Consider the following 12891-nt stretch of genomic DNA (forward strand, 5'->3'; position numbering starts at 1 on the left):
TTTTTTTTGTTTGTTTTTTTTTTTGTTTGTGTTATAAAAATACCTTTTTTTTTTTTGTTATTAAAATATCTTCTTTTCTTTGCAGCAGAGAAAATCAACAATTAGAGTTTCAAAAATGTAGTTCAGGAGAATTCTGATGCTTCTATTTCCATCCCATTCTTTTATTTACTCGACATGCAAAAATAGTTCTTCGGTTGTACTATTTCTTATTTGAAGTTCTGTGCCTTTTTTCATCACTCTGGACGGCATTCATCTCTGCCAGAATGTCTACTTCGTTTGCTGAAGAATCCTGTTAAGAAGAGCTGTGGTATCTGGGTTGAAGAAGAGCTGTATAAACGTTGGGTTAAAACCCCCATTTTCCAAGTATCAAAGACTGAGATAAAAGTACAGTCAAAACCTGGATTCAAGCTCATTTTGAATTCCAGTGGTGCTCTGTAAGCCACACTTCTTTTAGGGCAGGAAACAGAAGTGCTTAGACAGGATTCACCGAGAGTGATTCATACATGAACACAGATGAGAAGAAAATTGTGGGTTAATTCATTGTTTTGGAATAAGAGCTGGAAATGCTGAAGTTCTTTGCCCCTGCAGGTCGTTCTGCCCAGAAAAAAGCTCAATAAGAAAAGACTGATCAGGATGTGAAACACTTGTTTAGAAAAGGATGTTCACAGAGAAGCTGTTTGAAGACCAGCATTTTTAGATAATTTCCATATTCTCTGTATGATACCCATTTCAGCTACTTTCTTGGCCATTCTGTCATATACAGATGCATTGTACAAAATAAGAAAAAAATGGTTCTTCAGTGGTTTGAGTATTGATCAATTGTGAGATGTGAATTCACTGACCTCTGCCAGTCTCTTGTAGTGTGTTGGGGAGACCCCTCTGCATTAATTCCCAATGAGTAAAGTACTATTGTCTTGCAAAGATGTTGTGAAGAAAAACTACCAAAATGTGTGGAGCTCCCAGGTACAGCAGAATCAGGGCCACAAAAGGAATCTTGTGGACATGGTTCTACAATACTTTTTAAAAATTTATGATACAGTGCTGGGAACTTGACATCACAAAGTGTGAAACCTGTGTTATCAGAGGCAGATTTTAACTTTTTTCTAAGCTTCTTTCTTTTCATCTGCTGCACACAAAATTTACATCTCACTCAGGCTAAATTTATGTGTTCGTCAGAAGTGTGAAATAACTCAAACTGCCACTTATAGTTTACAAAAATATTTATGTTTTCTCCTATACATGTGAAAGCAGTGTGCATGATCCATATCTTCAAATGTTTAAGCTATAAAATAATTGGGAGTTCAGTCACTTCTTAGTTAAAATAACCTGGAAGTATTCCATTTAATGACTCCATAACTGGCATCTAAACATTTACTTCTAGCTTTTTGGTGTTATATTAGATCAGAAGTGTCTGCAGAAAGCAGTTTTGAAAAGTTGTCTATATGTGTTGATTTTTATAGAGCCATTTGAAAAAGTTGAACGCATCTGAATACAGAAATAGGGTACATAAACAATTTTATTACAGCAGCCATAAAAGATAGTGTCATCCCTTCAGGTCTTTGTTAATTGTTTAGGGATGCTTATTGAGTGTCTCACAAATACTGAATCACTATATTTGTCTTTTGATATATATGCTTTGTGAGTGTCTCTCTGGAACATCCTTCTAGATGAAGTGAGGCAGTGCTGTTACATGGGGAAATGCATTATGGGAGTGCTGGACCGTCTTCACATTATTAGACTAGTCAGTAAAGCTGCCCATCTATTCAAGTGACATAAATAAATTATATAATGTACTGACTCAGTTGAATTTGATCTGTTATTGAAGAATGGGATCACTTGACCCTAAAAATCCTGACGCTATCACTTCAGTTACCAGTTTCCTAGCTTTTTACATTTGGGATTCTGTTTATGCTTTACCCAACATCATCATCAGAAAAAAAAAAAAATCAAAAGACAAAAACCAACAAAAAAAAAACCCAACCAAAACCCAAAATTTGGATTTTGAAAGCAAGTGCTTTGCATTGCGGGAACCCAGTGTAAATATAAGCTGAACTTGTGGGTTGATATTCAGATTTCAGCAACTGTTAAGGCAGGCACTGCGTTCTATTCAGAGAGGTAGTTACAGTATTTTAGCTATTTGTTGGTATTTTGTTTTGGTTTGTTTTAAGAAACATTCAATGGGAGTGTGTAAGTTCCATTAAAATTTTGCTGGATATATATACGTCTCAGTTTCAGGGTGCAATTTTAGAGAGGTAACAGAACAGTTTTGCAATCCTTAATATGAAACTTAATATAAAAGTCTAAGGTTAAGATCTATAAGAAAAAGTGAAAGAATTGGGGAAGCCTAGAGAAGAGGAGACATAGTAATGATTCTTGAATACATGAAAAATTCTGGGAAAAAAATAAGGAAATAAGGTGTGCTCCCAGTATTTTCCTGGGAAAATTTTGCAGTGCTTGTACCAAATAGCCAACCATTATCATCTTAAGACCAGTGGAAAACCATTCATAATCCTCACTCCAGGCTTTAACTGTGACTAAAATACCATCAGTAGCACCAAGATGCCCCTGGAGCTGTTACGTTAGTGTTTTCTTTAAAATTGAAGCTTTGATGTGAATACCCATTGGAAGTAACTTCTCATGATCATTTTTGAGGTAGACCCTTGTATCTATTGATGTATCTGCTGATATACCTGCTTTAGACAACCTTTGCTGACAATTTTCACCATTGCTAGAAATTTCATGGCTCCATAATTGTCTCATACTAAAAAGGCTTCCTGAGAATTTTCTCCATGTCTTTCAACCTATGTTCAGTACATTAAATGTTGTAAAAATGACCAGCTGAAAAAATGAATGATGAAATAGGAAATCAGAGTAAGATTATAGATTCACTGAAAAGCTGAATTTTTATCTAGAAAATGTCACCAGTCTTTTGCAAGCAGAAACTGGACCCGAGGGCACCAAAAATTTTCATTCAGATAGAAATTTTTTTTTTTTTTTTAATGATTGCCTTATTTCTGAACGATAAACTTCTCTCATCTAAAGCCATTAGAGAGATTACCACGTACCATTGATTCCAGCCCACAAGAGGATTTTGTAGTGCAAAAGAAGGGGATTTTTCAAAAGATTTTTGGCAAAGCCTCTTCTGCTGTCCTATCTGCCTGCATTGCTTGCAGTTGGGAAAGCACTGCTTTCTTCCAGAAATGTGTATGAAACAGTATCTCAGGAGAAGGAGATGGTTAAAGAAGTGGGAAGCAGTGTTGATGTTTTGTCTCTAAGAAAAGGCACAGATGCACTATACATAAATCATCAAACATTGGAATACAGTTTGTATTAGGAAAAATATTTTTTTTTATTTTTTTATTTTAAAGTATAAGAAAACTATGATGGAGAGACTGCATTAAAATTAGTGAAGAAATGACACGATATTTTACAATCCTGACAAGTTAATGTCTGAATCAACATATTTGTACAAAATTTCGGGAAAAATAAAGGCGCTTTCAATCTAAGAGCACACTCTGTATTCAGTAAAATTGGAGATTATTCATCCATATTATAGAAGCCAAGTCATTAATATTAAATAAGTCAAAATGTTCGAAGGACTTATTGAAATTTAAATAGTACAGAACAAATTCTACAGCTATATCTGTAATTCCCATGATCCATAATTTTTCACACTTGAGAGTAATTTTAGCAGTTTAAAAACGTATCCAGGTAATGTGTGTTGAATAGTATTTAACATAGGAAAGTGATTTTTTAAATTGGATTTTGTAAAACACAACCATTGTAATGGGCCTGTGAATTAAAGAATGTTGAGCATGCCAATGTGACAGACAACTTAATACTATGTTTTCATAAGCATTACTGTGGAAGCATTATACTGACAAAAGTGAAAGTGTCTTCTACAAAGAACTCAGTATCTAAATGGCACACAGAGAGAATTTCCTTATATTTTGTATTGTTTTTTGTCTTCTAGAGTATCAGGGCTTCAGGGCTGGTGCTGCTGGAAACCATTCTTTTTGGATCACTTCTCCTGTACTTCCCAGTAAGTTAAACTATAACTTTTTGGGGAAATTATATCTTTGTCGACATTTAAAAACATTGTATGAATCACCTTGGTGAAAATATAAATGTCAAAACTATGTTTATGTAATGATTAGTTTAATCTGACTATAAAATGTGCTGTGTTCTGTAAATATTCTTAGAACACTTAAATGTTTTACTATATTTGTAATAATTCTCCATTTTCAGTTTAGGGAACTTTCCAGTGTTTTTTACTTCGAAGTTTTTAGGTGTTCTGGGTTAAGCTGAATTTTTGCTTTGAAAGATGATACCTCTCTAAACTATGCCATGGGAAAAAATATACAAGGTGTATAAAAGGAAGACGCTGATTATACCAAGTATTTCTCTGCAATGTGGTATAAAGGAGAGTTAGTATTTCAGTGTATTACTGGCATATATCTTGATGTTACATGACATCTGCTATACCATGTATTTGGGAAAATTAGGTATTAATATCCCTCTGCTATATAAGTGGTGAAAAAAAAAAATTCACAGTTGCCTGAGGAGTATATCACAAAACTCATAGAAATATAGACCCTTTCTCTTTTAAAAAATCCCAGACAACCTGAGCTTGGTAATTGCCACATAAACCCAATATAATGACTAGATAAAGCAAGACGTAGAACTGTAAGCTGAATGAAGTTGATAAAAAGTATGTAGATCAAGAGACAGAAACAAAGACGGAGTTGTGGATTATTTTAATACATGTTTACATTCTATTTTCCTCAGTAGTCAGAATCTTCTGTGCTTTTACAGACCATCATGCAGTTACTATCCTTTGCAGTTGCAGAACAAGTAGCAAATAAATGGTACTGGAATGAGGCGTGAAGAATACTCTAATAAGCATATATCCCAACGGAATTTTTATACATTATTTTTTCAATCATGTGGAACTTTGAATCATTTAGAACTTTCAAGTTCTAAAGAAAAAGTGTGTGCATTTCTAGGATAGTTTCGTGTGTTTTTTCATCTTACACTTTGCAGATGTCAGGAAGAAAGAAGTTTTGTTTTTTTTCCATGTTGTACAAATGCTTTTTACAACTTGCAATACCTCTCCCCAGGTTTTTCAGAACTTCTTTCATATTCTTTCCCAGTGAGCAGAACAGAAAGCCCATGCGCTGCTTCCTCCGCTAGTGTGGAAACGCTGTGAAGCATTTGTAGAAATTCATAGCATAAAGTGTGATGCGAGCAGTTTTCTTTCCATGTCTGTCTCTTCCTTGTTTTCCCAGAGAATCCAAGAGCCATGTAGTGGCTTCTCCAGGCCGAGGCTCTGTAAGAACCAGGCAGTGTTTGTACAACCTCAACTCCCAAGTATGCCAGAAGCCTCATCGTAGCTCTTGCTGTCTCTGCAGCCTACTCACCTGTCACTGATACTTCAGTTTCTTTCCCAGTTCTTGTCTTGATCCTCTTAATTGTTCTATTTCACAAAGGATGGACATCCTTTGGTGGTTCTCTATGTTCAGTCTTCAGTTGCTCAGTGTCCGGGATACCGAGATACTGTTGGTGGAAAAAAGACCTCTCTCAGCAGTTGACTTAAAGAAGGACCATGCTGTTAGATGCAAGAGATGGCTATCCACAACCTTTAAACTCAGAGGGAGAAGAGAGGACAGGAAATCAGCATTTTGCTGATGTTTCAACATTTCCCATTTTTTTTGTTTGTTTGTTTATTTTTCACTGATTTTAATGGTGTTAAATGTACATCAAGTACAAAATGACGATTTGGTGTATTCTGAAGAAAAATCTTCCTGAAAATTCCTGATTAGCCTGTCTCCCAGTTGGGATGTAGATACTTGACTGGTGCATGTCTTTTTCTGCACATCTCGTTCTCATACTGCATAAAACTGTTCACTGAGAACACGTTCTGTTAGAAACTAATATGCAAAGTGTATGACCTGACTTCTCTCTTGTAGCAGTTTTATGCTCCCACACTCTTTGCTGAGTCTCTCTTTCTTCTTACACAGGTAATTACTAATCAGGCTGTTACTCCTACAGGCTGAAACAAAAAGGAGAGAAATTTTATCATTTCTATTTTCAAGGTCTTAGGGTAGGGATGTAGAGAGTGTGGTAGTGGGAGGTCATATTAAAGTTCAGACAGAGAAATTAATCCCGCTTTCACCAACTGCAAGAATATGGTTTTGTAAAAAAAAAAAAAAAAAAAAAAAAGAGAAGATTGGGACTGATACAGAAATATCAGGATTTCAATATCCCTGTCCCTCGATTCACTGCAAGGAAGATTTCATCAATTTCTGATTCAGGGCAAGAGAGTGGAACAACAAATGTGTGAAGGCTATAAAGCATAGCCAGAGAGGACCATTATATAATCTTTAAGAATGAAAAGCCTGTGTTTCTGCAAGGTGTGAATTATGGGGTGTGAGTTCTTGGAATGTGAACTCTTGACATTTTGCTGTACATGGACAGTATCTAAATGTGCCTACCTGCTTATTGTTTGGAAAAGCAGAGCAGATTGGTGTAAGAAAGAAAGAAAACCTGAACTGTAAACAGAGAGTCTCGTTCGCACCAACTGACATTCATAGCAACTGTTCATTCATAGCAAGGTGTAGAGCATAGGTTATCAATTATCACATTAGTTATAAGTCACATATCTGCAAGAAGATTTGAGATCTTCTTTTTCCTGGGTCATATCCATAGTTTGTTTATTTCTTCCTGTTATTTGATGTTTTTATGCGTTTCTGAGAAGAATTTGGAATATTCTGTAACTCAGTGATGTGGTTAAAGACTTAGTAACACGCACACAGAGGTAGAGTTGTTTCAAGTATTTGATTTGATCCTCATTTTTCAGTAGAGGAGTACATTAGAGCTTTAAGACTAATTAATATAGATCTCACCTCTTATACACCTCAATTAGGCTATGTTTTCCACAGCTAGCATGAAAGGCAAGTTATAATACGGAATGGAGCTCACCAGTTTAGGCCAGACAAGCATCACTGCAGTAAGGTGTTCTCCTTTAACATGAGGCTATTTTCAGATCATCTCTTCTTCTATTGTGATTTGGAAGGTAAAACCAAAAAGCTTTACTTTCACCCTCAACAACATGCAAAAATACACATGCACAGCCTTAGTGCATGTCCAGTGTAAAGAGAGAAAATGACAGCATATCAGTTCTAAATAACTCAAATCACTGTTCATTTAAGGATTCAGTGCAAAATTAGATTTTTATTTAAAAATAAAAATCCTCATAGATTTTATCCATACTGCTTTAACTCTTTTGCATTTTTACTCTCCACTCCTCTATACTTTCCTAATTCTTGCTTTTTCTAGATCCATTCACCGAATCTGTCTTGGACTGTTTTGAGAGCCTTCAGCATACAAATTTTGCTATGTCCAGAAGGGCTTTATTGCATCTTTGACTTTCTCTACCCTCCAATTAAATAGAAACCAAAACCTACTTTGTTACATCGCTTAATTTTTTTCACAAATTGTCATTGTTTTCATGTCTACATGCAGTAATCTATTCATAGTGTAGCATCATTAATTGAAAAATAATATCACCAGCCAGCTGCTTTTGGTGAGAAAAACAGCTGTTACAATGCCCTTCTAACCAAACGGGAAGTGCAAATGATGGTCTCCACCAAAATTTATTATTGAAATTCTGCTATACTGATAACAACACACTGATCTTTCCTGAATTATAAGCAGGCAGATGAGCTTTGTCTATTACAAATGCACAGATTTTACCCAGCAGTTGCTGAGCAGCTCTCATTTCTGAGGCTTTAATTTCTTTTATTTTTTTTAGTTCCAAGTAGCATCTCCGATTTCACTTTACCTAGCTTTTCCAATTATTGATAGACCTCCTCCAAATGAATGCTAGGCTTTCTAATTGATTTTGCTTATATTTCTCTTTCTTAGATTTTGAATAGAGAGCCAAAACCTGACTGTCTTATGGAGGAGTCTCTTAACTTCTATACTTGGCATCTGCTGGGAGGATTCTTTTTACTTTCCTTTTCCAGAAATACTGACTTTGGTGGAGCTTTTAGACCTTTCCTAACTCCCTGTCTTGCTAATGCTTGGAACACATCTTGCATTAACACAGGTTTGAAAACTCTGCATGCTGCAAAGACCTTCAAATAAAGTGACCACATGCACAATATTGTAAACAAGTAGCCTGTTAATTACATTAAGGGTCAAATCTTAGCTGATTTTAGACATCTGTAATGGACACAAGTTGGAAAATAGGAAATTTTTATTAGATTCCAGGAAACATATTTTTACCCTGAAGGTGGTCAAATACTGGAACAGTCTGCCCAGAGTTTGTGGAATATCCATCCCTGGAGGTATCAGGTCTTGTCGGGACACAGCTCTGAGTGACCAGACCTGATTAAACCTGCTTTAAGTAGGGAGCTAGACTAGATGACCTCTGGAGCTCCCTTGTAAATGACATTTTTCTGTGAGTCTGTGTTTCTTATATGTGTATGTGTATCCATAGCCAGATCAGTCATCCTACACTCGGCAAACAGTGAAGAGAAACTGGGCCTTTTATGACTCGTTTTAGACTTGGAACTTGAAGATGAGGTGGATTGTGGCCAAGGCTTCATTGACTGTCAAGGAAGCCTGGGGTACTTGCCTCAAATGATGATGAATTCCACCGTAGGCAACTGTGGATTATCTGCTATATTAAACATTCTCCATACTACTAGTCTACTTTAACTGAAACTCCAAAATGCACTCCAAAATCCATACAATATAATATAATATATTTTCTATAGCCAGTGATAAAAGTTAGTGAGTACCATGATGCAAAGAGGAAGGGAATAATTTCTTCTCCATGTTCTTGATATAGCAGATAAGAAGTACTGGGGTTTAAATTCCAGCAAATGAAAGTTATGTTAGACAATGGAAGGGAACATTTATAACAGTGAGGTCAGTTAGACCATAAGATGAATTAGCTCAGGAGGCTGCGGAGTATCTTTTTAAAGACTGTTAGGATTTTTCCATTCAGTCTTCTTTTGGCTAAAGAATCCAAATTCTTCATCTTTACTGCCATCTCTTGTTTTCCCAAACCTCTAATTATAGCAAGGCAATATTGCTATCAGTTTAGAGAAATGGAGCTGCTGGGTGGCAGTCCCTTGACTTCCTGATGCTCATGAAGCAGCTCAGGAGTGATGCCTGGAATAAACTTTTCAGTCAGACATCTTATTGCATGTAGTAGGTTTCACATTCAAGCTAGAATAACCTACCCTTTTGTGTTCTGAGAAGGAATAGCAAGTGGGGAGTAGTGAAGCTTAGATGTGGTTGGAGGCTTTTTTCACTCAAATGGTCTGTATGTACATTAGCGTGGAAGAATTGGGCCATGAGTGTTGAGAGGATTAGGCTGTAGTAGCTCCATTAGTCACTGCCCTGAGCAGAGCAAGAAGGTTACTGGAAAGCTCTGGCTTTGGCATTAATTAATGTAAAAATGGAATAGTGCATAATACCTTTATGCATTTGTCTCTCAAGTGAGCCTATAAGGGATGCATTGCAAGAGCTCATTCCCTGTTTATTCCTTACATGTTAATATTCACTGAGGCCAACACATTTAGCACTGCAAGTCCTCTCTGATACCCCAGATGTTTTAGCTTGCTTTTTTTCAGTATATAACTACATCTTGTTTACTCTTGAAATAGTATTTAAAGCTTTTAAAATTAACTCCTGTCATTTTATTGTTCTTGTTTCACAGCAGCTAAAGAACATGGCTGTCTTTAGTATACTAAAGTTCATGTCACTGAAGTCTAAGGACATGGTGTAACTATCTGCTCTGAGATAACCAATACAGATTTCCCTACTACTCTAGAAAAGGGTCTTTCCATTTTATTTGGATCATAGTGGATTAGATGTCCAGTCAATGGAAATGGCACATTTTAAATACCATGTTGCCAGGATTTTGTATGTACATTTTCTTGCTTGAGCAGAAAAGTGAGGGAACTGGGCAGAAGATTATGCAATAGTTTGTCTCTCAGTTGATGTTGTTGTCAGACAAACACACTTTTTGAAGTTAATGTGCACCCAGTAAATCAATAGCTTTTTTTGAGAGCTATACTTGTGACACTACTTGTGATACCAAGACAAAACCCAGTGTCCTCCTTGCATGAATCCAGAGGGGCAGTACAGAATTGTAGGAGGGCTGTGTTACTTTTGCTCTTTTGAAAGTTTTTTTGAGAACTGAATTTGAAGGACACATTTGTCAGAATCTGTGTTCACTGAATAACCAAATACATGTGTGCGTGCAGAGCTTGAGAGCTGGGGAGGAAAGGACAGCAGTTTGTGACCTGAACCAGCTGACACATTGGGTTTTCATTGACCTTTTTATTTCAAATGACTGTCTTGCACTGCTGGTTTGCAGGGACTTATGTGGTACAGTCCTGTCAGCCCTTCATTCAGTGAAATTAATCTTGTGGTGAGCAGAGTGGGGCAAGATTTTGTGGTCTTTCTTCTTTACTCATAATTCATCTGAAATAGCATGCATGAATATGCTTGCTTGCTTATATAAGAATCTGTAGATAAATACCCTACATTAATGTCTTCCTTTTAAAGTAGTACAAAAATGCCGTTATTTGGAACATGCACCCTTCCTTCTTCAATATTATAAAACCAGACCACAATTGTGAAAAGCATGCTATGCTCCTCACTAACACTAATAATAATTCTAAATAATAATAATTATTAATATTATTAAGAATAATAATGAAGAAAGATTTCATCATTTTAGTTCAAAATATAAATGTGATGGAACTTCTACAGGAAAGATAATGAAATATATACCATGTTTTTATTAAACTGTAAAACTAAATGCAAGAGTTTTTGATAGTATAGCTAGGCCAGGATTGAACTGTGCAAGAAAAGAAAATATTAAAAATTGTAGTCAGCATTTGGCATATTCTCAGTAGGGCATAGCCCTGATGTCAATGATTTACCTGCGCTAATTATCTTAGCACCTGAGAGACTGCATGTTGGTGGGAGATAAATTTCAGTCATTCTTTTTAGCTTACCCAGTGTCTTTCAGTGAAAGCTAGGGGCACATTCATTTTTTTCCACAAAATGTCTTTTCTCATAGTATATTCATGCTTTCATACCTGAGACCTAAGGAGCAACAACTGTAGTCAAGTGAAAGGCCTGTAACTTGTCATTAAATCTTGCTGAACTTGCTGGACTCAGCTGTTTCCTAGTTCCTCAGTTCAGGGTTGTTGAGATCTGCATCAACAAGAATCTGAAGCAAAATGAAAGCAGAAGCAGTTCATGCCTAAGGAGCACTTGGCTTAGATAATCTAATACTACGAAGCAATTGAGTGCAGTTGTAAACCAATGTTGTTGGAGTGAAATGGGTGGTATGATAACTCACCGTGCCTTGGAATGCAAGGTTGAGATACTAAAGGTAAGATACAGACTAGTATAATATGTACAGCTGAGTGATAAAACATGGTATCTTACATATCAACTTCCACATCACTTGACATAGTACTCTGCATCAACACAGAGGAATAGAGAAAGGCAGAATGTCTATCTCAAAGCCTGTTCACTGAGAATAATACAGGAGCTGAAATAGGCTTTATTTTCTCGCTCATTTTCTCTTCTCAGTTCCTCTTCTTTTATGTATGAATGCATCAGATATTTCCTAACCATCTACTTTAAGTGTCACACCATGGAGGATGATTAATGGTTAATAATTAGGAGAGATGAGAAATTCAATGTATTACAATGGAGAAAGAGAAAAGTTGATGTTTTTAGAAGAGATCCTTAAGAAAGGAGATGTCATCCATCAGAGATGAGACTGCCCTTATTCAGTCATTCTACATGCTGAGAACCAAGAAGATGCAGGCAATGATATCTATATGGTTTTTAATGCCAGCTGCTAGATATTTTTAAGCAGTTTTCAGTTTATGGGCAAAATTATATGATACCTAGTGTAATCTTTGCACTGGAAAAATCTTACAGAATTATAATAGTGGTAGTGGAAAGTTTTAATTACTGTGTAGCACTTTTAATCTTCTCATTTCTGAACTCTGGGATAGATGATTAGTGGGATTTAAAACAACACTTTCACCCCAAAACCACTTATCACTTGATGCAAATAAGAAATTAGATTTTTATTTGTAGAGAGGAACTGGAAAAAGTAATATAAATATTTATTAGAGCAGAGACAAGTTTACAACATAAAATATAAGTTGCAATATAAAATTATCCAAACACATCAACAAGTGTTACTGTATAAGATATGTTGTATTTCCTCTATTATTCTTAATAATAAGGTCATCTGGCAGACATATTCAAAATTTTAGTTTGCTAGGGTTAAAAAAATGAAGAGTTAGGGGCCAGCAGGTAAAAAGTTCACCATGAAACTAGCTAGATTGATTTCTGAAAATGAGACATTCAAAAGAGTAGCATCTGGGTCTAAATCTATACCACAAGTAAGGATAGATGAAATTTCTGTTCTTAGAAGTAATAGGGGTACTGGGATTGGAATAGAAGTTGTTAACTAGAGCAAGGAATTAGTCTTTACAAAACCCAGCTTTTTCTTATGTGATATAAACCTTCTGATTTATTGCCACATAGAAAAAGCATTAGTATTTTCAGCAAACAGTGTTTTATACAAACTATTTGCTTTCTAGATCCTCTGCCTTTGTGGGACTAAGCATGGATCTGCAAATATATACAAGTTTTGAGGAAGTTATTAAGGAATATTGTGTCCTTCATAGCCAATATATACCATACATGTGTTGATCTCTCTTTGAAATCTGCATCCAAAGTAGATTTCTTGTAGTGGCATGATACAGTTCATTAAGTTCTGCACATTCTTGGGGAAAAAAAAAAAAAGGAGCAAAGAAATATGTCATTTCAATC

At 35.8% G+C, this 12891-nt stretch overlaps 1 protein-coding gene across 2 annotated transcripts in view; it reads left to right on the forward strand.

Moving 5' to 3' along the window:
* Nucleotides 1–12891, forward strand: part of GPR158 (G protein-coupled receptor 158) — a 196947-nt gene that overhangs the window by 107489 nt on the left and 76567 nt on the right. For both annotated transcript variants that reach the window (XM_032991213.2, XM_032991221.2), the window contains exon 5: nucleotides 3974–4042. In XM_032991213.2, coding sequence (XP_032847104.1) covers nucleotides 3974–4042 — 69 coding nt within the window. The remainder of the gene's footprint in view (nucleotides 1–3973; nucleotides 4043–12891) is intronic.

The sequence above is a fragment of the Tyto alba genome, unplaced genomic scaffold, assembly GCF_018691265.1.
Source record: "Tyto alba isolate M040663 unplaced genomic scaffold, T.alba_DEE_v4.0 Super-Scaffold_38, whole genome shotgun sequence".
Classification (NCBI taxonomy): domain Eukaryota; kingdom Metazoa; phylum Chordata; class Aves; order Strigiformes; family Tytonidae; genus Tyto; species Tyto alba.